We start from the raw sequence: 26,442 nt of genomic DNA on the forward strand, positions 1-26,442 counted from the left end.
TTTTTTCTTGCTTATTCGATATAAAAGTATTTGATGTACCATGTAGATTCAAACTTTCAGAACTCCTCAGAACTTCTACCCTTGTCCACCCAGACAATTTATGAAATCTAAGGGGCAAAAATTGTCACAACCATTAACATATGTCCACCCATGTTTACATATAGGTATTAACATTTAATCAATATTCAGCACCTTAACATGGTGTAGTCACTCATAACACATGCAAAAAGATTAGCCAATCATAAACGAGGTCACGACATATCTAACATTATAAGTGTACTTAGAAAATAAAATGCTACAAAAGTGTAGAAATATATTCCCTTTAAGTAATGTGTTATTTAATTATAGTGAAAAAGAATTGACCAATGAGTAGGTTAATACAACATATTACATCATGCAAACCTTAAACCCAATACAAAATTCAAATGTTTTACCAGTTGAGACATTAAACCATGATTTTAATGTTGCCACACCAATGCATGGGGATTTCAGCACATTTTTATAGGTTTGCATGTTCTGTTTGCCAAATGTGTGCTGCAGAATAAGACCAAAGACACAAACACCTCACAAAAAGGTATACATACTCCACCTGTCACCTCCCCATCTTTCCCTCACTTTTAAACAATGCTGCAGAAATGTGTGGGAGAGTGAAAACTGCATGGCAGTTGCATAAGCATCAGACTGCCCATTAGGACCCCCTCAACTCCAGATATAAAGACTGATATACTCACTTGCTCATACTTTTATCACTCACTGTTCTTTAATCACAGTACATCAGGGTATTCACATGCTAAACTGAAGCAACATCATTAGTAAGTCATGAAAAGACTGCTGGATTTATAAGGCTGATATCCCTCTTACTGTTGCTTGTACATAGTTTTGTTTACACCTAGCAGTGTAAACAATATTTATAGCCATTTTTACAATTAACTGCATGCTTCGATTTATATGCTACATCCGAGATATGGTTTTCATCACAGGTTACATTCATTTCTCTCTCTCTCTCTCTCTCTCTCTCTCTCTCTATGTCCCTGCTGTAGTTATGTAACTTCTACTCTTCCATCACACTTTCACTCTCTCTGTTTATCCCTTTGTCTTCTGATTCTCAGTTGCTCAATCTGTCTGTTTCTTTCCATTTCTCTGAATCTGGGTGATTGGATCCGTATTACCAATCCAACCGCTATTTATCACAATGTTCACTCTGTTTAATGCAAACATATGTGGTGTATTTAAAACATAAAATTATCAAATACAATCTTATGTCATTGGCAGTGGACTAAAGTTATTGTTTGCTTTTTATATTGACAGTGTCTAACTGAGGCAGACCTAAATGGGAATCTTGCAGCACTAATGTATTTATAATATGTATTTATTAACTGCCCCACAAAGTACTGTGGTGGTATTAGATGATAATACCATGGTAGTTTAAGTGGTTCCTGTTGCTCAACTTGTAATGCATGGCGCTAGCAAAGCCAAGATCATGGGTTTGATTCAGGGAACACTTAAACTGATAGAATTTATACCTTGAATATACTGAAAGTCACTTTGTATAAAAGAGTCTTCCAAATTCATGAATTTACTTTTAAAACATGGTACTCTTTGATTACTATTTTGATATAACATGGTATTTACTTGCTACTTCAATATACTTCAAATAAAACCATGGTACTAGAATAGCTATAGTGTCCAAAAAACATGGTATTATCATGGTAAATCTTCAAAACACTGGTAATTGGTTGGCGATAAGAAAAACATGTACATCATGAGCCCTGAAATTTTTGGTCAATATCGATATATATCATGTTTGATATATATTGAAATGTGAAGGGATGCCCCGATACGATACTGATATTGGAATCAGTTCCGATGCGCGCTCATGTACATGTACTCATGACTTTTAAAAATGCTGTAGGGTTTCTGTGGGAATCCAAATAGACATAATAAACACAGTGTACACGTAACATGCGACTCTCGTGAGACATTACGTCTGGATGGTTACCTATTAGACATGACCCCAATTGAGCAAGATGTTAGCATGTTGCTAGGGTAATATCACGATACTCTAAAATGCAATAAAATACTCTGATGGACCTATGATGCCTGATGTTCAGTAGGTTTTGGAACAGAGCTACTGTTTGCCATAGAGATATTTGAAATGTTGGTATGTGTTTGCTCATTTTGACAAACCTACGGACATTAGGGTCGTTTGCCAGAAAATACCCTGACCCATTAGCACTGTGAGAAAGCTTGTGGTTGTATACAGAGTCATTTTGGCAGTAGTATGCAGACAGCTCATGTGCTTGTGTTTAGTCTGTTGCCAGGACATGCTGAGGTAAACTGGGCAGGCTGCATTGCTGTTTCACACCCTTTTGAAAACCATCAATGACAACTGATTTAGGAGCCGCATGGGAGACGCACTTTTACAACAGGATGAATGGAGAGAAAGAGAGCGGGAAAATGGGAGGAAAGAGATGGGATAATCTGTGAAGTGTAAGGAGAGATTAAAAAAGAGATAAAATAATATATATCAACGTAAACCTTTTTGCTGTTGAAATGTATTTGAAATTAAGAGTCAATATTCAGCACAATCTTTTTCAAAGGCCAATGCCGATATCTAGAAAGCAGTGTGGCCGATAGCAAATATAAAAATATCATACACATAATATAATTTTATGATAGAAAATAAGATTTTCTGAAATTGAATACTTATTTTACATAATATTTACTATAATACTTGACAGAATTCTCTACAACATTCTGTAAATAGAAAATGTTTATTATGCATTAATAAAGGCAATGGTTGATTTAGAAACAACATTTACAACCTGCATTTAGCCACTTCTGTGTGATGTATTGACTTATCTCAGCATGAAACAGGATATTCAATGAGAAAAAATATATACGCATACAAACGTAGTATAATTTGAATTTTTTGTTCTAGTGTACCTCGTAACCCTGCTATTTAAAGTCATCATGAAATGGCGTTCGCAACCCATTTTACTTCTTTAATGTGAAGTATTTCAAGTGAAACAGGATATTCAATGACATTTTTTTTAAAAGAGGGATTTGGATATCATCCATCAAGCATTGATTGGTATGTGAAAAGTGTTCTCTATATGAAAGGTGTTTGGAGGGGTGGGGTTGAAAAAACAAGAGGCACATGTGATGTCAGCCGAAAAAGGGATGTTGTTTCAGAGGCAGAGCAAGATATTAAATTTTGATTAAGAATTAAGAAAACAAACATATTCTATTTTTAGAATAACTGATGAATCATTCACTAAAACACTGTGAATATGTTTTTAGAAAATCACATAAGGTTAATTTTGATTTCATGTTGATTTTGTTACCAATACCATCATCATTGTCATCAAAATTATTGTCATTGATTCACAAATAGAATCCACTGTTTTTCTACCACATAACATTTACCCCTCCTCTTTTCTCCTTTTTTTAGGTACCATTCTTCCTCCATTTACGTCTATGATATCTGCCCCATTGACCAACCCCAGCATCCCAGGAAACCTTCTGAACCTGAATATAAAGTGGAGATCAGATTTATTATATCACAAATTCAATTCTTATTCCAATTTCGGTTTTCACAAATGGACAGGAGAAATTCAGCCTGCATCAGATAGAGGAAACAATAATGCAGATAGCAGGAGATGTCCAATTTTCATTCAGACAGCAATTTTAAGAGTGATGATATTGAGAAGGTTTTTTGTTCACTTTATTATCTGCTTACTATCTTTCCATGATATTATTCCTTGGAGAGTCTGAATATGGACCTTTGAGAGATCCGGTTGGGATCATATGCCCAGTGAGTTGGGTTTTGGAAGTCCAGCCTTCTTCTGGATTGGATGTCTTTAAGATACCTTAAGATTGTAAACACAAGCGTGTTTTGTATGTTGGAACTGGATAATATATGCCAAACCCAATCTCCAGAGAACTTAGAGAAGGAGAAACACTTTCCAAACTAGGACCAAAGTGGTTTTGTTGGCCCTTTTTGGGCCTCAATCCAAATCTCAACCTTTTTTGTCCCATTTTCTGCATGTTTGTCACCTTTTCCTTACACCCTAACCTCCGCCAATCCTTGAAGACTCTGAATATGGACCTTTTAGATATCCGACTGGGATCTGACATCCAGTGAGTTGGGTTTTGAAGCCCAAGCTTCTTCTGGATTGGATATGTCAAGGTCATAAACTCAAGGGTGTTGGATATTTTGGAAGTGGATTATAGATGCCAAACCCTACTTCCAGAAAACATTTTGAGAAGGAGAAAAACTCTGCAAACTAGGGCTGTGAGTGGGTTTGTTGGCCCCTTTTGGGCCTCAACCCAAATGTCAACTTCTTCGCCCCATTTTTCTGCACATTTGACACCCATTTAATTCTTCCCCGACCTCTACCATTCCTTGAAGACTCTGAATATGGACCTTTAATAGATCAGCCTAGGATCAGACACCCAGTAAATTGGGTTTGAAAGCCCAGGCTTCTTTAGGATTGGATGTGTAAAGGTTGTAAACTCAAAGTTGTTGGATATTTCGGAAGTGGATTATAGATGCCAAACTTTCTTGAAGACCTTCGAGAAATCTAGATGGCATCAGCCACAATGTGAGCTGGATTTGGGATGCCCAGCCCAACTCTTTCTTTCTGGGATTGGATGCTTATTAGATTTCTCAAGGGTGTTGGATATTTTGGAAGTGGATTATCTTTTTAGATCCCAAATCCCACTTCAAGGGAACTTTTATGAGGAGAAGACCTCTGCAAAGTAAGGCTGTGAGTGAGTATTTTGGCCATTTTTGGGCCCAAACCCAAATCTCAACCCTGTTTTGTGCCCATTTGGCACCCATTTCTTGCCCTCGTCTCTATACAACCTCCACCATTCGCCCCTCGCTAGCTACGGCAGTCCTCCCTCCCCGTTCCCGCCCCCACCCTCACCCTTCTCATCACCCGACCCCTTCCCCTCACCACACTCCTCACCCCTCTACCCAAGCCACTATGGCCACCGGCACTACCACCACTGCCCGTGAACATCTCCTAGTGGTGCGGAGGCGCAGCCCACATATGCGCTACATGCTAAGCCCAGAGAATCTCTGCAGCCTCTCAGCACAGAGTGGTTCTGGGAATGTGGGGAGTTCTAGAGGAGGACCCCCAGAACCAATGGGCCTACAGCGTGCCAACAGCGACACCAACCTGGTGACGTCGGACAGCCGTTCCTCTTTAACAGCCTCGATGTACCAGTTCACGCTTGGGCGAGGACAAAACCTTGTCATCTCTTGGGACATTAAGGAGGAAGTGGATGCCACTGACTGGATTGGGTTGTACCATATAGGTGAGTTGTTTGGGCTTAAGGAAGTGATGTTTCAAATGCACGTGATGTGTTGCCACTAGTTTTATCATGTTAATCAACCTCAGGCCATCACTTATACAGTATGTCAAGTAATGTACATATTCACACAGTGTGGGGTTATGGTAAAGCATTCAACTCACATTTGCAAGGTGCTGTCTAAACTGAATTTTCTGTATTTTATTTCAGTTAAAGAAGTACATCATCTAGGTACTTATAGTACAATTCTTTTTCATTGCATTTTCAGTGTGAACACACTATTCCTTACTCTTCAAAATGCCACAGAAGTGTGATGCAGTATGCGATTTGGACATAGCTATTTTAGAATGTCAAACATTGGAGAAAGTGTTTCAAGAGATTGTATAGATCTTTGAACAGTATGTAGAAAGTTTCTTTTAAAAGATAAAATGTAACATTATCACATTACCCCATTATGAACTTAACTACGTACTTTTTCTCATCTGCAGTTTGCTAAAGCTCTCTGTTTCGGAACAGTAGTGCTATGTTTGGCTGGCAGATCTTTTTGTGGACAAGTGATTGGATCCCCTCCATATACTGTAGTTTGCATGCAAGGACTATACCCCTTTATAAACTTTGAGTTGCTTGCAGTTTAGAGAGTTACATGTATTCCATTAGTTCTAAAAAGTAATCTAAGTAAAACATTCGTTAATTATTACGTATTACCCCCCAACATTTGTTTGGAATATCCAAAAAACACAATAAAAATCATTTCTGTGTAAATCAGTCAAAAAACCCAAAAACATTATTACTTAAATGATTGCATCATTTGACAGATTGCACAGAAAATCATTTGGTTTGGGTGATTTTTGAGAGATGTATGAACAGGTTTTGGGAAAAGCATCTTGAGTTACAGTGATGTACTAATCAGGGGAGTCATTTCTGACCTGAAAGGGTGGCTGACTGCTGGAGAATGGATGATTGTCTCTTTTACTGCTCCACTAAGCTAAATATGAACAGGCTGACTTGTGTTTATTATGAGAGAGGCCTAGCATGACAAAGAGCTATTGAAAGTGAATGAGCAAATAAAGACAGAAAAACTGCTGAGTCAGTTATGCATCTGCTTAATTGCACTGTCATTAACTGCCTTTTATCTATTGTTACCCTCTCGCTCTCTTTTTCTCCTTGTACATCAAGCCTTTACATGCACTGAAGGATAAATCTAATTACACAGCATTATTGCTGATGGCCTTGAGAGCTCATAACCGCTGTAGTTTTGATTTGTAGAGGAGAGGTGGGAAGATGAGCTAAACTTTTCCCATGAGATTGTAACCAACCATGAGCAAGCTCAATGCACTAGTAGCCCAAGAGACAGACTGATCAGAACAACTGCAATGGAATTAACCATTAATTGACTTTCTTTTGAATTGGAGTGAATTATTTAATTAAACTGTTATATATTATACAGATTACATGTGTCAGTAAGAATAAGGTTTTGCTCTCATTCTTCTGTAATCTCCACCCTTCTTTGGCAGCAGTAGTATAGAGCACATGGTTTTAAGGGCCAGTTGACAGTCATGGTCAGTGAAAGGCAATCCTTCACATTACTATAGCCATCTGCATGGAGCCATCGATCTGAACTGGGAAAATCCTCTGTGGCCTGTCCCAGGGAAAAGCCTCTCAGGGACTGTGCCAGCCATCAATTCACTCAGAGCCTCTTGAGCTCCATTTATAGCCTTAAGAGTGACTGAGCCTGACGTATGACATGTGTTACAGAGAAACAGAGCTACGGGCTTAATCTAGATAATTTCTTACAGCAGGGTTAAAGTATCAGAGGTGTGATGGATTCATTTGGAGGTTGACGTATAAGTGCCTTATTAGTTGCATTGAAAATGGTTTTGAAAAAGTTAGTTTATTTATTAATGTAGTTATTTTCAGGCTGGCCATTTATCTATAGATATTAAAATAAATTATGATTAATCACATGATTTTCTTTTTTAGTTAATACAATTTATCTTTCTTTTCAAATGTGTTCAAATAAAGTGAATAAATGAACATTACATTTATATAGCACTTTTCTGACACTACACTCAAAACGCTTTAGACAGTGAACAGGGGACTCTCCTCAACCACCACCTTTATGCAGCATCCACCTTAGTGCACAAGTATGCTCACCACACACCAGCTATTGGTGGAGAGGAGAGTTATAGAGCCAATTAATGGTTGGGTATTATTAGCAGGCCATGATTGAGAAGGGCCAATAGGGGGAATTTGGCCAGGACACCAGGGTTACACCCCTACTCTTTTATGAGAAGTGCCCTGGGAATTTTAATGACCACAGAGAGTCAGGACCTTAGTTTAATGTGTCCTCCAAAGGACGGTGTCTTTTTACAGTACAGTGTCCCTATCACTACACTGAGTTGTTAGGACCCACACAGACCGCAGGGTGAGCACCCCCTGCTGGCCTCTCTAACACCTCTCCCATCAGCAACCTTAGTTTTTCCCAGAAGGTCTCACATCTAGGTACTGGCCAAGCTCAACCTTGCTTAGCTTCAGTGGGCAACCGGTCTTACAGGGTGACATAGCTGTATTACTCTTTAAAGGGAAGAAACAAATAATATTTATCAAATATATTTGTATTTCAGCAGTTCATCTCTTCTTATTAACAGGATTTATTACTTGTAGGTGCTATTTCATACTTGAGCTTTTATGATAATTGCATCTCGGCCATACCAAGATTGCAAATTCTAAAATCTCACGAAACCTGTCAAATATATCCTGGGTCATATTTTAATATTTAAAAGAAACAAGAAATTCTATTAAAGCTTTATATATATATATATATATATATTTATAATTTTTTTTTTTCACATTTTAGAATAATAGTAAAGTCATCTAAACTATGGAATAACATAAACGGAACTATGGGAATTACAAACAAAAATCCAAAATAAATTAAAACTGTGTTATATTTTAGCATCTTCAAAGTAGTCACCCTTTGCCAAGAATTTGCAGACATGTTCTATTGACATTTTCTAAACCAATTTCTTGAGGTATCACCCTGGGATGCTTTCTAAACAGTATTGAAGGAGTTCCCATCTATGTTGGGCACTTATTGGCTGCTTTTCTTTATTATATGGTCCAAGTCATCAATTAAAAAAAAATGTAATTACATTTTGGTTTTATAATGAAATAAATGTATTCTGGCACAATTATTTTTTTGTCTACAAACTAATTTCAAACATTTAAGCATACACCTTCAAATCTAATTTTTATATCGTGAGAAACATTTCAGTCAAGTGTTTCAAAGGTTTTGACCGGTAGTGTGTATATATTTATTTTTATTATAAAAGCTTTTGCATTGTTTTAAATATATAATTTTGTAAAATATATTGAAAATATAATGGATATTTAATATATATATATGTATATATATTAGTGCTGTCAATCGATGAAAATTTTTAATCGAATTAATTACATGGTGTCCCGATTAATTAATCGCGATTAATTGCATATACAAATATTTGCTGGGAAAGCCCCTCATATAACAATAACTCAATATATAATAATTATACATAGTTATCTTTAAATATTAAAAAATTATATATATATATATATACAGGTGAAACTCGAAAAATTAGAATATCGTGCAAAAGTTCATTAATTTCAGTAATTGAACTTAAAAGGTGAAACTAATATATTATATAGACTCATTTCAAGCAAAGTAAGATATTTCAAGACTTTATTTGATATAATTTTGATGATTATGGCTTACAGCTTATGAAAACCCCAAATTCAGAATCTCAGAAAATTAGAATATTGTGAAAAGGTTCAGTATTGTAGGCTCAAAGTGTCACACTCTAATCAGCTAATTAATCCAAAACACCTGCAAAGGGTTCCTGAGCCTTTAAATGGTCTCTCAGTCTGGTTCAGTTGAATTCACAATCATGGGGAAGACTGCTGACCTGACAGTTGTGCAGAAATCCATCATTGACACCCTCCACAAGGAGGGAAAGCCTCAAAAGGTAATTGCAAAAGATGTTGGATGTTCTCAAAGTGCTGTATCAAAGCACATTAATAGAAAGTTAAGTGGAAGGGAAAAGTGTGGAAGAAAAAGGTGCACAAGCAGCAGGGATGACCGTAGCCTGGAGAGGATTGTCAGGAAAAGGCCATTCAAATGTGTGGGGAGCTTCACAAGGAGTGGACTGAGGCTTCAAATGTCGTATTCCTCTTGTCAAGCCGCTCCTGAACAACAAACAACGTCAGAAGCGTCTTACCTGGGCTAAAGAAAAAAGAACTGGTCTGTTGCTCAGTGGTCCAAAGTCCTCTTTTCTGATGAGAGCAAATTTTGCATCTCATTTGGAAACCAAGGTCCCAGAGTCTGGAGGAAGAATGGAGAGGCACACAATCCAAGATGCTTGAAGTCCAGTGTGAAGTTTCCACAGTCTGTGTTGGTTTGGGGAGCCATGTCATCGGCTGGTGTTGGTCCACTGTGCTTTATTAAGTCCAGAGTCAACGCAGCCGTCTACCGGGACATTTTAGAGCACTTCATGCTTCCTTCAGCAGACAAGCTTTATGGAGATGCTGACTTCATTTTCCAGCAGGACTTGGCACCTGCCCACACTGCCAAAAGTACCAAAACCTGGTTCAATGACCATGGTATTACTGTGCTTGATTGGCCAGCAAACTCGCCTGACCTGAACCCCATAGAGAATCTATGGGGCATTGCCAAGAGAAAGATGAGAGACATGAGACCAAACAATGCAGAAGAGCTGAAGGCCGCTATTGAAGCATCTTGGTCTTCCATAACACCTCAGCAGTGCCACAGGCTGATAGCATCCATGCCACGCCGCATTGAGGCAGTAATTAATGCAAAAGGGGCCCAAACCAAGTACTGAGTACATATGCATGATTATACTTTTCAGAGGGCTGACATTTCTGTATTTAAATCCTTTTTTTATTGATTTCATGTAATATTCTAATTTTCTGAGATTCTGAATTTGGGGTTTTCATAAGCTGTAAGCCATAATCATCAAAATTATATCAAATAAAGGCTTGAAATATCTTACTTTGCTTGTAATGAGTCTATATAATATATTAGTTTCACCTTTTAAGTTGAATTACTGAAATTAATGAACTTTTGCACGATATTCTAATTTTTCGAGTTTCACCTATATATATATATATATATATATATATATATATATATATATATATATATATATATTCAGATAATTAAAATGCATTACATTCCTGTAGCAGAAGAGTTAATCATTGATAAGACCATACAAAAAGCGTCTTTAGAATACAATGTATTGTTTACTTCCATATTATTTATCATAAGTCAATCATTGGCATACAGTTCACAGCAATCCATTTCACAAGTGAATTTGTCAATCAGTTGGAGATTTATGATGAGGGCTTGTTTAAGAGCCCGTCAATTTACACCTACATCAGACGTCTCTGGTGTGTTGCGTCATAAACATAAAATGTTTAGGTCACTGTGTCAAGTTAAATATAGTTTAATACTCAATCTTTAAACACATCTTGAGATCCCTTAGATCGCATTTGCGCTCTTTCGAGTGTTATGAATGCAAGACCGTAACGCATGTTTGTGTTGTTCTCCCTATTGAAGTGTTTTCTTCACTGTATAAACTGTGCGTTGCTCATACAGGTTAAATTTCACATACTGCCCTCTGGAATAAACAGGTAGTAGTACAAGCTTGCATTTCTCAGGAATCTTCCTTCTTATGGTCCGTGGGCATGCGATTAATTGCCAAATTTGTTTTAACGCGTTATTTTTTGTATAATTAATCGCACTGAATTAACGTGTTAAATCGACAGCCCTAATATATATATATATATATATATATATATATATATATATATATATATATATATATATATATATATATTTAATAGAATATATCATATATTAAATATACTAACAATATATATTTTAACTGTAATACTGAAAAAATACTGTATTACAATAATAACTATGTATTTAAAATCACCACTGAGAACAATGAAAAGGACAAACAAAAAACAAAAAAGTAAAACACATGGCTTGTTCACAGGCTTGGAGCATATATATCCTCACTGAGCTCTAAAGGGATTTAACAAGTTTTTCTGGGAAACATGTTGACGTAAGATGCAACTGATCTCTAGACGAATGTGATTGAATTTTACGGGAGTCATGTGACACAGAAAAGTGAATCGTGGCTCTTGTAGACATAATGTAACTGATGCCCATTGTCAGCTCTGTGATATACTTTTACATGAGTTGCTATAGATCACGGTATACAAGGCTAGTCTGTTCAAAGAGTCACTGACAAAATGAATAGTGTTGTCCCACAATTACACATCACAGACTACCATCATACCTCGAACAAAACCGCTTCTCTAAATCTTTCCTCACCAGCAGGACAGCAGCTTGGCTATTTCCAGCAATTAAATCGCTTTCACTGTGAATGCACCTTTAATCCAAAATCTCACTGGTCAAAATCCCACTACGCATGCACATATTAAACATTATATGTTCTGATTGGCTGTAAATGTTACTTTAAACAGCATGTGCTTTCATTGTGTGAATAAATAACTTTTTGCTGTCTACTTTTGCGTCACTACTGGTTAGGATACAGTGTACGGTAGTACTCCCTAAATAGAACTTATTGGTAATTGGGTGTTTTGTCATTAGATGTTTTTCACTCTTTTTGTTCAGATAATGTTTGTCCTGAAGCACGAAGTGGAAGGGAGAGAGCAAGAGAAACTCATCAGTGGGTCATTGGGTCTTTGGTTTGTGTGGCTGTATTGATTATACAGGCTCAGACTGGAAATTGAAGCTAATGTGCTGATGAACTCAGTTTACCCACAATGCCGTCTGTCTGCTCTGAATAACTGACAATCAATTTGGTAGAGCCTTCTTTTTACCTGCCTCTAGATATTATCGTCTTTCAGGGAGATTAGTATTATACATTGAGCATCAACTATATTCAATTAATAACTAATAACTAAAATTATTAAAGCACTTTATCTATAGAAATACATGCAGCCTGTGCATGAAGTTATGAATTTACTATTGTGACAGGGCGGAGGACAGGGCCGGGTTGTGATGCTGCCCAGCCCCTAATCAGGCTAATCAAGCCTCAGAGAGGGATAAAGGCCGACTGGAGACTGCCGTGGGACAGAGAGAGAGATTTATGGGCAGCTGTCCAACACCTTTGTGTGTTTGTCTTTTTCATTCAGTTTTATATTAAACAATGTTTTATATTGTCAAGCCGGTTCTTGCCTCCTCCTTTCCATTAACCCCTTAATACTGGTGCCGAAACCCGGGAAGGAGGAGGCGAGAACTGGCTTGACAATATATATAATAGTTTGACATAAAAGAGTCACACATAATACCAGTAAAGGAGAGTCCCCTGTTCACTGTGTAAAGCATTTTGAGTGTAGTGTCAGATAAGTGCTATATAAATGTAATGTTCATTCATTCATACAGTAAACCATCACATCACAAATTGTAGGCCAAATCAGAAAAAAATGTTTTGAGCTTAGATTTAAAAATAGGTAGTCTGGGGGCTGTTCTAATTTGACTTGTTAAGCTGTTCCAAAGTTTGGGAGCTGCTACTGCGAATCCCCGATAGACCCTAGACTTTAACCTTGATTTTGGAACCACTAAAAGGCTTTGATCGGCAGATCTGAGAGCTCTCAATGGGCGGTGATCTATCAACAGGTCAGAGATATATGAGGGTGTTAAATTGTGCAATATAGATGCATTCTGTCTCCTAGAGATGAACATAGTTTGGTGCGAAAAGTGCAAATCAATCCCAGAACAACAGCAAAGGACCTTGTTAAGATATTGGAGGAAACAGGTAGACAAGTACTCTATATATATATATATATATATATATATATATATATATATATATATATATATATATATATATATATATGTATATATATATATAAAAATGTGTTTACTTTGTCAGACCCTGAGTTTTAATATTAATCTATGAAATTCTATTATAATAATACAAATATTTACATGTTAAAAGCTATGATAATCTAAACCGAGAGTGAAATAAACATAAAACATTAAAACATTTATTGTGTGAAAATTATTTCTATATATTTTTCAAAAAATACAACTGTCCCAAACATTTTTGTCCTTAATGAAGTTTCTGTACTTTCTAACGAAGTTGATAAAAGTGTCAGCGAAGAACATTTGAGATGAAATATGAGACATGAAGTGATGTTTGAAGGAAACAAAGAATATTTAAGGTGAACATCACTTAATAATTTTTAATAATATTTTTATTGGGCGTCATTTCCAAGCAAGCTTTAATTTTGCCAAATTACGCAAAATGTGTGAAAATATTATTTAATTGTATCTTAAGGATACATCAAATATTAGCTATGATATTAGACTTGTAAAATGCACCTTATTTCAGAGGCAAACAGTTATGTGTTGTATTTTAGAGTGAAACAGGATATGAAATGTGAAAAAGTTTTGTGCATGTTATTTAAAAAAAAAGTGTCCATCCTCTCCTATGACAAATAACATGCACTGATAAGTTGTGCACAATTGGGGCGGCACGGTGGCTAGCACTGTCGCCTCACAATGCCACTGCGATGTGCCAAATGGGCCGCGATATGCAGAAAAAACTTGGGCCAGTTTTCATGTAAAATCCAGGGCAGATGTCTATTCCCACACACATCGTTTCAAAGCAGCTTTACAGAAAATTCAACTACAGAATCTACTGTATTTATTATTATATAAAGTCACTATACTATTTCAAGTATACTGAAGCAAATGCTTGACTCGTTATTGGTTTATATAGAGCTTTTTCTTTATGGTGCATCCACTTGTGTGCTCTGTGTTCATTATACATTCACATTAGTGCATTTAGCCACTGTATATAACTGCTTTCTGTATAGAGTGAGATCTATAAGTGTGCCAAACAGATGGGAGCTGGTAGGAGGTCTGTTTGATCAGGGGCGTGTTCAGTTAAGAAGTTAAAGAACAGGAAAAACTAACTCAGAACATGTTTCTTTATCCTCAGGGCAATACATTTTGGCATCAATTTGTTTTATAAAGACTTTAAACCCTAGCGAGAATAGGTCTGAGGTTTTTCATGGTTGTAACTATGCTCGTGGCACCATTAATCAACCAATCAATCGTGTTGTTCCACAGCCATGTGCTTATAGTGGGAACTATTGACTCCTGGTGGAGGCTTTTCTTCCTCAGTTCATGATTTATTTAGATATAAACCCAATGTTTACACAGTTTTGTGTCTGCACAGATGAGACATGTCCCGCTAACGTTTGGGATTCGAAGAACCGTGGCATAAACGGCACTCAGAGGGGACAGATCGTCTGGAGGTTGGAGCCTGGGCAATACTTCATGGAGCGTAAGTGAAAACTTAAGTTGACCAAAACCACAGTTGATTCACAGGCTTTCTGATAGGTATTGTACAAAAAAAAGTTTAGCTCTTTCTTAATCAGTAAAGCTGTAATCTGATTTGGGCCGATCTGTGTAGTCCAATTCCTGAACGAATGATTCTTATGAGCCGGATCTTTTGAATCTACAGCGCGAAACACACAGTGTGACCAGTGTTGTCCAATTCCTAAACAAATTACTTTTATGAACCAGTATTTTTAACTCTACAGCATGTAACATACAGCGTTACCAGTTTAGTCTGATTCCTGAATTAATGACTCTTATGAGCCGGTTCCTATGAATCTACAGCATGACCAGAATGGTCTGGTTACCGAATGAATGTTTCATTAATGTTTCATTTTTTTTAATCTACAGTGTTAAAAATAATGCACGAGCAATGTAGTTCAATTCCAGAACAAATGACTCTTATGAGCCGATTCTTTTGAATCTACAGCATGACCAATAAAGTCTGGTTTGTGAGTGAATGACTCCAATGAGCCGGTTTTATTTTTAATCTACAACGTGACAAATAATGCGCGACCAATGTAGTTCAATTCCATAACAATTATGAGCCGGTTCTTTTAAATCTAGTGCGTGAAACCGAATGTGACCAGTGTGGTCTAATTCCCGAAGGAATTACTCTTATAAGCCAGTTCTTTTGAATCTACAGCATGAAATAACAAGTAGTAATATAAACCACTATTTATATTAAAACCCTTTCAATCTTGCACTATAACACTTTTTAGCACTATAAAAAAAGCCCAATAAAAAACGTATCCATGAAATATATAAATATATATATACAATAATTCATAAGAAATTCATAAGAAACTCCCAGAAAAATAGCATATAAGCAAGCTAATCAGTTTTGAGAAAATGACATTTCCGTATACAATATGCATTAGCGAGTTATACTTATTCAGTATATAATAATTATACTTAAAATCTATGAGCTTTTGAAAAACACAGGATGACATGTTAATATTTGTATTTCTATATCTCCTTTTCTCAGCTGAGACCAAAATCTGTTTCAAATATTACCATGGAGTGAGTGGAGCATTGAGGGCCACAACATCCTGCATCACAGTCAAAAACCCTGGAGTTACAGTAAGTGTGTGTATAAGTGTGTACAGGCATAGAAGTGTAGCTGATGTGGTAAGATGGGGGTGTGTGTACCCTCCGGTCTTTCTATATCTTTGATTTGTGGTAGGAATGAATCTTTGTCCCTATAATGAATTTTAAATGTGATTCTCGTACAAGATTTCTAAACATCATGAATTCTCAGAGGATTACGTGGCACAACATCTCTTATTCTTTGGAATGGCATGATATTACATTATAATAATAGTGGTTTGTGTATGTTTCATTTTCCTTTTCTTAGTGCATGTGTTCCAACACATTGAGCCATGGTTAGGGCTGCACGATTATGACAAAAATCACAATTGTTGTTTGCCTTGATATTGCAATTGTGATTAATTTTGAATAATAGAATTTACATTCAAATTATTATTTTGGGTGGATCATCTACATGCTTTATTCTTTATGCCTTCAACACATCCAAAACAATCTGAGAACTGTATTCCTAAATTATTTTATTGCTGTTTTATGCATCAGTAAATCAAGAATAATTGAACGATCAACTTTACATTTATAAACATAAAAAAAGTTTAAAATTAAAAATAAAATGGAAACATTTGATGCAACATAGGGAAACCTATGGAATGCTATAATTGACACTATTCATGATTACTTAATTGTGGCAACTGTAATTGTAATCTCGATTATTTATTTGATGAATTGTGCAGCCCTAGCCATGATGCTCATTTGGGCTGCACGAGAATCTGGCTTGTAACATTTCACAATCCCGTCCACCCTTCTTCTTACCATATTTTCTGTCCTCTCCACTACTTTTGATAAAAAAGACAAAAATATAAATATATTCATAATCATTGAACTGGATTTAAGATTATCAATCTAAATTTACCCACTCTAGATTATTTGCATTTTTTAATTAACCAATAAGCCACCAGAAACCATGCTTTACAGTGATTGTACCATGGGCAAAGCTCCTTTTACTATGGTAAAATCACTATAACTCACTATGCAGTGGTTCTTAACCTTTTTGCCCTCTATTGTCCAAGACTATTTATACGAAGGCCCCCTTATGTAAGAATTTCTCTGCTATTTCTGCTGTAATGATGACAAATCTGCTTGATTTCAAACAGGAACACCATAATGATTAAAAACACAAGTGTGTTTTTATTCATCATTATGATGTTCATCATTATGATGTTTCCCCCCAATATTAAAAAGTTATATTTTTATATATGAATAAATATGAATATTTTAATATGAATACATTTAAGTAATAATAATAATTATTATTATTATAACAAGCCTCACTGTAACTGTAGACTATTCTTGATTGCCAAGCAACTAGCAACTAAATGCATTAATATACAGTAGAATTACATTTATATGAATTGATTATTGATATTTTTAAGTGAATTGATTATTAACAAAACCTTTAAAAACAGACCTACCTACCATGTTAATCGATGGTAAATGCTTCAGCTTCAGTCATCAGTCTGCATTGTTTCAGTTAAAAAAAATCATATTAAATAGCTAAATTCTTGGTGAAAAACTACACTAATGATCCAGCAAAGAAAGATCCAATAATCAGAAAATCGTGGCAAACAAAACGCATCAAACTACTTAGATATATGTAAATAACTAAATATTTTGCAATAAACTTAGCGTATTGTTTCTATAATTATAATTGACAACTTTGAATCAAGAGTTTTTAATTGAATTACATCATTTGAAATGCTTCATGGGATTGTAGTTCTTTCCCTCATTAAAGACAGTAATCACACAGTCTTGTGCTTTTCGGTTTTCAAAATCTTTTTCCTTCAAATCAAAGTTTGTAATGTTGTAATTCACCTCAGGGTTGGTTTGTTTGGTTCATGGCTTACAACTCTTGTAAGAAGGACTTAATTAGACCCCTATTAATAGGAGAAACACTATGCTCTGGCAGGCGCTGTTGCATTCAATAAAGGCTTCAAACCAGACTCATCCAATCAGATCTGTGAGAACAGTTTGATAAAGGTCACCATACAGAGATTGATAACACACCATCACTGATGCACTAATGCAACACATGTGCAAATGATCATTGCATGCCTTACAGTTTCACATCACCTGTGTGTGTGTGTGTGCGCGCATTGATCTTTCTTTGCCTTTCAGTCTGAAAGATCCATTACCGTGCAGTAGATTTTGAGTGAACTCCACAGAGACATATCATGTTCAAAGGCATGCAGGGAATGCACAGGAAGAGAGCACTCTTTGAAATGCTTTGAGACTGGCTGACGACACATGGTTAGCCGCACAAAAATAGTGCAAAGGGCGCATTCCACATTCATTGACATGAAACTTACTGTAAACTTCCAGAGATCTCAGTTAACAGACTGAAAGAAAATAAAGAACTGGGGTTGCTCAGACAAATAAAGCATAATCAAATCTAGTGGAATGGAGATATATTTTTGGATCTGAAATGGATATTACTCTTACTCTCTACTTATTTTGTCAATTCACATCATGTGTAGTATGATAACACACCAAAAAATATTAAGCTAATTGTGAATTAAATGAGCATCGAGATTAACATGATGCATATGGAAATATATATTGTAATATTAGAAGTAGTCATGTTAGTGTTCTGTTTCTGAACAAGACTCCATAATCATAAATTACATACTGCCACATTAACGAGAAGGAGCATTATAATGTAGCTGAATTATTCATGAGCTGGAACCTGCACAAGCAAATTACTTCTGTCTGAGCTCTCTCATCCCTCTCTTACAAAAAATAAAAAAATACAAGTAGTATTTGCTGGTGATGTGATCTTAACATGGCATTCTCCATTAGGGGACACACTCCATGTAGAATAAAACAACTTAAAGCTACTGATATCCTGATTTTATACATTTATTTCAAAATTGCTTTATAATTTAAACTTTTTTAATGTGGAAACAATTACACCTTTAAAATAAATAATTTATATACAGTTTCATTTACATGTTATTGTAATTTAAATATAGATTTCTCTGGTTTGTGGCCTCTTTTATTCAGTCCTGTCGCTTTAAAAAATTATTTATTTAAGCCAGTGGTTGCAATAGCTAACTAAAGTGACTGTCCATTTCGTTTGCCAGCCATGACTTAAGTTCTGAAACCAATGACATTTCATATACATCTTCTAGAGATATACATGTATACATCTTGTTTGCAATTAATCATCTGTTATGGTGCCATCTACAGTTGGGCACAGAAGGGCAGGTGGACGGCCAGTCTGTAACAGAACACTGCAGGAAATTGGTCAGCTTTACTCTATCAGGTATGTTTGAGAGCTAATTACTCTTACCCTAGCAGATGAGACATCATGGTTACTGTTGTAACCTCCGTTCCCTGAGGGAAGGAATGAGATGTTGTGTTGAATGAAGTGACACAAGGGGTCTTCCTGGGACGCCAAACGTACCTCTGAACCTGAGAAAAGGCCAATGTCAAGTTGGCAGACAGAATTTGCATGCCCCGCCCCAGACATACAGGTATAAATGGAAGTGGGGCAGTGAGTGCCAGTCAGGATTTTGCACTGAGGAGCCGAAAATAAGGTACGGCCATTTACAGTGGTAGGTCTAGTGCTGTGGCAGGAGGGACACAATATCTCGTTCATTCCCTCGGGGAACGGAGGTTACAACAGTAACCATGACGTTCCCCTTCTGTCACTCACTTGACGTTGTGTTGAATGAAGTGACACAAGGGGTCCCATATAATAACGCCAAGCAATGACCATGTTACGTGAACTGTCGAGACAGGTGCAAGCAGGATACTGCGTGCTAGAGGCAACTGTGTCGGCTGCACGTAGCCCTCCCCAACGCCCCCAAAGAGATGTCACATACAGACCTTAGGTTCCCCGCACCCCTGAGGGTGGGAACAGGAGCTACATGACTAGCATGGGAGCAAGCTCGGCAGCCGTGGCCTTCTCTCTCACTATGTCTCTCACATAGGACGTGAAGTGGATGGGGCTATCATAATGCTATGAAATGCATTGGGGAAGACGATCTTTCACAGTCCTATTCTTTCAGGGGGAAAAGACCCTGTGGGGGCCACATCCTGCCCAGTCTAGGGGGAGGTAACATGTGGCAAATACACCACAAGGGTTGTGAAGCCATACCTGGGAAATGACACAGTGGTAGGTCCAGCCTAATGAGGGGGACTCTACAAGCATGGCGACCGGGGCAGCGGGGCTGCCCAAGGGAAACGCGGGTCCGCTGACAGGTGAATACATCACGGGGAGTTTGCCTGAAAAGGGAACTAAGCCCGTTGAGCCCGACCACAGTACAGAGCACCTGTGACTCGTAGTGGGTCTGGACACCAATTGCTGCCTTTGCAGGCCAGAAGGCTAGGGAGGACGGCCTGGGTGTGATAAGCTAAATACCATCAACGACCCAGTGAGCTAACCTCTGTTTGGAGACGGCGTTCCCTTTCCGCCATCCGCCGAATCAGACAAAGAGCTGCTCAGAACATCTAAAGCTCTGCATGTGGTCCAAACAGATACGCAAATCACATACCGGACACAGCAACAAAAGGGCTGGGTCTGCCTCCTCCCGGGGCAGTGCTTTCAGGTTCACAACCTGGTCCCTGAAGGGGGTCATAAGAACCTTGGGCACATAGCCCAGTCCAGGCTGGTGTCGCTGACAGAGAACGCTTGCAGGTCCCCAACCCTTTTGATGGAGGCTAACGCGATCAGGAGGGCCGTCTTCAGGTAGAGGGCCTTGAGCTCAACTGAATCAAGCAGCTTGAAGGGGGGTCTCTGAAGGCCCGAGAGGACCACTGAGAGATCCCAGGAGGGGAATAGGCTAGGCCGGGGAGGGTTCAGTCTCCGGGCGCCTTTCAGGAACTTGATAATCAAGTCGTGCTTACCTAGGGACTTGCCATCTACTGCGTCATGGAGGGCTGCGATAGCAGCTACATACACCTTCAATGTGGAGGGGGACAGCCTTACAGAAGACTCACTGGGGGAAATGCGTTCTTGCTGTGTGCCAGCACGTCTGTCCCGAGAGGAGCTCCTGTCAGGGAGTACCAGAGCAGGCAGCGGGAGTTGTCTCCGGAGGCAAAGAGATCTATCTCTGCCTTGCCGAATTGGTCCAATATCAGCTGGACCACCTGGTGGTGGAGCCTCCACTCTCCGCAGGGCGAAATCTGCCGCTACAGCGCGTCCGCAGTCGCGCAGGGTTGCCAGGGATGTGAGTGGCACGCAGTGACCTGAGCGGCTGTCTCCAAAGGAGGAGATGGCGGGCAGTTGTGACATATGATGAGATCACACGCCACCTTGGCGATTTATGTACGCTACCATCGCGGTTCTTTCTGAACGGATCAAGACGTGCTTGCCCCGGATTAGTGGGAGAAACCTCTGTAGGGCAAAAGATACAGCCAACAACTCTAGGCAGTTGATGTGCCAACGCTGCCGGGGTCCTGTCCAGGGGCCAGCGGTAGCGTGCACATTGCACACGGCACCCCAACCCTTTCGAGTGACATCTGTGGTTACCGCGATACGTCTGGACAACTGCTGCAAGGGGACTACGGTCCATAGAAAGCAGAGGTCTGTCCAAGGGTTGAAAGTCTGATGGCAAGAAGGGGTGATTGTCACACGGTATGTGCCGTGGCGCCATGCCCATCTCATTACATTTACATTTATGCATTTGGCAGACGCTTTTATCCAAAGCGACTTACAGACCCCTTATTACAGGGACAATCCCCCCGGAGCAACCTGGAGTTAAGTGCCTTGCTCAAGGACACAATGGTGGTGGCTGTGGGGATCGAACCACCGACCTTCTGATTAACAGTTTACCAGTTATGTGGTTTAGACCACTACACACATGGGTGTAGTGGACTCGAGTCTGTAGCCAGCACTGAAGTGGTCTCATATGCATCCCGAGAGGCCATGGCTAAGGATGCCATATGCCCCAGGAGCCTCTGGAATTGTTTTAGAGGAACCGCTGTGCCGGGCTCGAAGAGAGGGAGGCACCTGAGCACTGACGAACTTGCTCTTTTCCCAGTTGACCTTACGTCCTAGACAGCTGAGGTGCCTGAGGCACACGAGGCAGCTTCTGTGGCCGTCTGTCTTGGAGAGAAATCTACCGCATCCAGGAACAACACGGGGCGGAAAGGCATCTTGAAAGACGCGTCCTGAAAGGGACGTTCAACGCCACGGTGTATTGCTCTTTTGTGAGTGGAAAACTCAAACTCTTTTAGAGAAATAAAATCTCTTTTAGGAGGAGAACACAGTGAAAATTTATTTAACAGTGAAAAGAGCTCTCGAAGCGCCCAGGGGCGTAGACTGCACATCCTGCAGAGAGAGAGAACGCCAGCTGGAATCGCACCGTAGATCCAACAGCAATGCTTCTTGCTGACAGAGGTGAGTGAAACAGTGGTGAACTTCAGCTTGCTGTTGCACAACCGTTCGGCTCCGAAGAAAAATTCTGACTGGCACTCGCTTCCCTTTATACCCGTATGTCCGGGGCGGGGCATGCAAATTCTGTCTGCATGCAAAAATGCAAAAACTTGACATTGGCCTTTTTTCAGGTTCAGAGGTACGTTTGGCATCCCAAGAAGACACCCCTTGTGTCACTTCATTCGACACAACGTCGATTGAGTGACAGAAGGGGAACTGAAGATATTGGTTTTTAAAGAAATAGACCATGAAAGGATGTGCTTTACTGTAGCACACCGGCTCGAGTGCCTTATAAAAACATGGCTAATCAAATCAGATTTTGGAGCTTTAACTTTTCGTTTTATTAATTAGAAATGTACTATCTCACATCCAAGTGCTAAAAGACAATGAAGTGTTGTCAACCTTATTAAAACTCTGCTATATAATGGCCCTCTTGTGGTAAAGACTTACAAGTGCATGCAAAATTTCATAGGTTTGTTTACATCATGACCACTCACCTTACTATTTTTATGAGATCTCACATTATGTGTGTGTGTTTGCAGATATCAGGGCTCAGGGTTTGAAGAAGGGAATGTTTTTTAATCCTGACCCCTATCTGAAGATGAGCATTCAGCCAGGCAAGAGGAATGGCTTCCCAAAATTTACCCACCACGGCCAAGAGAGACGAACCTCCATCATATCCAACACCACCAACCCTGAGTGGCACGGAGAGGTCATTAACATGTATATTAATTTGTAATTAACTATGCATTTCAGGCTGTGTTGAAAGCAAAAAAAGTTGGAAAAATGGTAGCGAAATGGTTAAGTATCCAAGTTGGTCACTCAAAGGCTTTGACTGGGGCAGTTAATGATGTGTACTATTGAGCAAGGCACTTAACCTCTCGCTTCAGGGCCATGTGTCTGCAGTTAGTCTGTTGTAATTAGCTGAACAATTGATGAGAGGTAACTAAATAGGGGTGACTCTAAAACTAGATGTAACAATGTCCAAAGTTGGGGGAAATGCATCTCAAACGGTATGTTTATTTTAAACTCAAAATTCACACTTTTTAGCAGGCACACTCAAAAATATGCTTTTCAGCGGGCACAGATCAGTACAGATACCAACAGGTGATCTGCGCGCTGGTATCCTTCATGTGATGGAGCCACTGGATCGGGCCGTGGTCTGAACAGATGGTGAAAACCCATCCTAGGAGGTAGTACCGAAGGGTGAGGACTGCCCACTTGATGGCCAGACACTCCTTCTCAACAGTGCTGTACCTTGCCTCCTTCGTTGAAAACTTCTGGCTGATGTACATCACCAGACGCTCCTTCCCCTCCACCACCTGGGACAACATGGCTCCCAACCCCCTGTCCGACGCATCGGTCTGTACAACAAAAGGAAGAGAAAAATCAGGAGCATGTAACAACGGCCCACCACAAAGTGCAGCTTTCACCTGCATAAAAGCCTATTGGCACGGCTCCGACCACTGGACCAGGTCTGGGGCTCCCTTTTTAGTGAGATCGGTCAGTGGGCTGGTGATGTCCGAATAATTAGGCACAAACCTCCTATAATAACCAGCCAGCCCCAGGAACTGTCTCACCTCATCTCCTTTTTGGTCTTGGGTTTTGAGCAGGCCGCAACCGCTGCGGACTTATCAATTTGGGGGCGCACCTGCCCGTGACCCAAGTGGAACCCCAGATACCGTAAATCCACCCATCTAATTGCATATTTCTTGGGGTTTTCCGTGAGTCCCGCGCCGTCGCAGTGACCTCAGAACCACCCCAGATGCTGCATGCTGTTGCTAATCATTATTGTATATAATGATGTCATCCAGATAGGCAGTGGCGTTCGCTGAGTGCGGTCTGAGGACTCATTCCATAAGGCGGTGAAACTTAGCCAGGGCCCCAAACAAACTGAAAGGAAGGGTTACAAATTGGTATAAGCCAAATGGTGTGGAGACATTGGTGTTAAGGGGATCTGCCAATAAGCCTTCGTTAAATCCAGTTTAGAATAAAAGTGAACCACGCCCAACCAATCGATCAATTCATCAATACGAGGCATTGGATAAGCATCAAATTTAGACATCTCATTGACCTGTCTATAATCCACACAGAACCGGACCGAGCCATTGCTCTTTGTTGCCAGTCGAGGCCTGGTATTTACCCCCCCCCCATCATGGGTATGCAAAACGTCCCAGCTTGATTGGGAGTGGCATGTGGCACATCGGGGACCCAAACCAATGTCCCCACCTCCATCACCGGGCATTGGTCCCGGAAATATCCGAGCTCTCTGCAGCTCCAACAGACCGGCCCAGACTCCCTTCGTGCCCATGACAGCAGATCCACCACCCTTGGAGTGACAATGGAGAGGGGCAGGGTAAACCGGCAGGTAGTGCAGTAGGTAGGAGCTCCTCCCTGTTTCCAGAGAGGAGGAATAGGACTGAAAGCAGGGTGAGGAGGGGAGACAAGAGAATGAGAGAGAGAGAGAGAGAGAGAGAGAGAGAGAGAGAGAGAGAGAGAGAGGATCTCGGGGCTCGCCGGCTCCCGAACAAAGGACGCCTTGTGGTCCTTTGCCAGCTGGATGACTGTTTAGAGCGACGCCGGGCGGTGGCACTGGACCCACTCCGCCGTCCCTCTCGGAGCTGGGACCGGCTTGACAAACACGTAGACATTTAATAAACACATTTCAGTGTGTAACAAAACAAAAACGCACTGCTTTTCAGTCAGCTACATATGAATATAAAGACACAAGCAGACAGGCTTTGTGCATATCTCTCTCCTCACTGGTGTCCGGCTCGCTCTTATTTGAACAGCTGTTAGAGACAATCATTGCCAGGTGATGATTCTTATCGTTCTCATCTCCTGATCTCATTCTCCATTCAGAAGCCAGTGCTCAACCATGCCCCCACCACCACACTGGATTTTTTCAGCCCATGAACAAAACACATAACCCTAAGTTTTTCCAGCAGAACTATTCTTACAATTTGTTGCATTTTGCTAAACACATGTTACTTGAATTTAAGTGTTCGTCTAATTTATGAACAGCTTAAGGATTTATGCAATCTAGCACACAGATATATAGCCAGGAATGTCATCATAGACAACAGTAAAGTAAAAAAGTCAAAGTTTTAGATTGGCTGGGTAGATTGGCTCAGTATCATATAAACGAATACTGTCAATTTCTGTTTCCTTTTCAGAAGTACACTTTTGTTGCATTGATGACGGACGTTTTTGAAATTGTAGTCAAGGACAAATTTGCCAAAAGTCGCCCAATCATCAAACGCTTTTTAGGTCAGCTGATAATACCGGTGCAAAGACTGCTGGAGAGTCATGCAGCGGGGTCAGTATTTCACTAATAAAAAAAATCCCTCAGTATCCTGTATGAGCTCCCTTTAAATAATAGGTTTTTAGGAAGTATTTTGTCTTGCTTTGTATTGCATGTGTGTCACTATAATGTTTAAAAACTTTTGTAAAAGATATTACAAATCTGATTTAATTTGATGTAAACATTTGATTTAAACAAATTTCTCTGCGACTGGAAACAGGGATCAACATGTAAGCTACACACTTTGTCGTCGTTTGCCGACGGAACATGTGAGTGGGCAACTTCACTTCAGAGTGGAGATCACCTCCAACGGACATGAAGGTAAGAATAAGAGTGTGTATGTGTGTGTGTTTAAGTTAAATGTGCTATATGTTATATTTTTACTGTACTAAAATGGTCATAAAATTACCATAATATGTCATTAGAGAATTAGGAAACATGCTAAGTTGAAATACTAGCTTCTCCGATAACAATGTTACAGCCAGTATATTCTACATTTGAAGTTTCCATTCCCGGCCAGGATTTCTGTTTATGTTTTGGCCTTGTGATCCCGCCACTGCAAATACCAATAGTATTTGGTTGCCAGATTTGAACAAGTTTGCCGGCAAACAACACTGCATGCTGCAGCCATGGAAGCCAGCAACAAACTGGATCAGAGATAACAGATTCCACCTGACCTAAAAAGCCTCACCATCCATCTAAAAACCACCCTGACCAGAGGTGTTAGTAAAACAAGAATAAATATTAGAGACACCTTTGGAAGATTGAGATGGCTTAAAGCCTAGAAATCCTTTAAAACGAATGCTGAGTTGGCTAATTTGCATTTCAACATTCTGGCAACCCACAAGAGCTTCGAGTCTGGGGTGGGGCAGACAACTCTCCAATATT

At 39.4% G+C, this 26,442-nt stretch overlaps 1 protein-coding gene across 2 annotated transcripts in view; it reads left to right on the forward strand.

Moving 5' to 3' along the window:
• Positions 1 to 4,881: 4,881 nt before the first annotated feature.
• LOC127651217 (E3 ubiquitin-protein ligase HECW2-like) overlaps positions 4,882 to 26,442 on the forward strand; it is a 59,959-nt gene continuing 38,398 nt past the window's right edge. For both annotated transcript variants that reach the window (XM_052136949.1, XM_052136950.1), the window contains exons 1-7: positions 4,882 to 5,328; positions 14,604 to 14,711; positions 15,753 to 15,847; positions 19,058 to 19,133; positions 22,793 to 22,962; positions 25,427 to 25,569; positions 25,775 to 25,875. In XM_052136949.1, coding sequence (XP_051992909.1) covers positions 4,995 to 5,328; positions 14,604 to 14,711; positions 15,753 to 15,847; positions 19,058 to 19,133; positions 22,793 to 22,962; positions 25,427 to 25,569; positions 25,775 to 25,875 — 1,027 coding nt within the window. In that variant the 5' untranslated portion in view covers positions 4,882 to 4,994. The remainder of the gene's footprint in view (positions 5,329 to 14,603; positions 14,712 to 15,752; positions 15,848 to 19,057; positions 19,134 to 22,792; positions 22,963 to 25,426; positions 25,570 to 25,774; positions 25,876 to 26,442) is intronic.

This window comes from Xyrauchen texanus, chromosome 11 (assembly GCF_025860055.1).
Source record: "Xyrauchen texanus isolate HMW12.3.18 chromosome 11, RBS_HiC_50CHRs, whole genome shotgun sequence".
NCBI lineage: Eukaryota > Metazoa > Chordata > Actinopteri > Cypriniformes > Catostomidae > Xyrauchen > Xyrauchen texanus.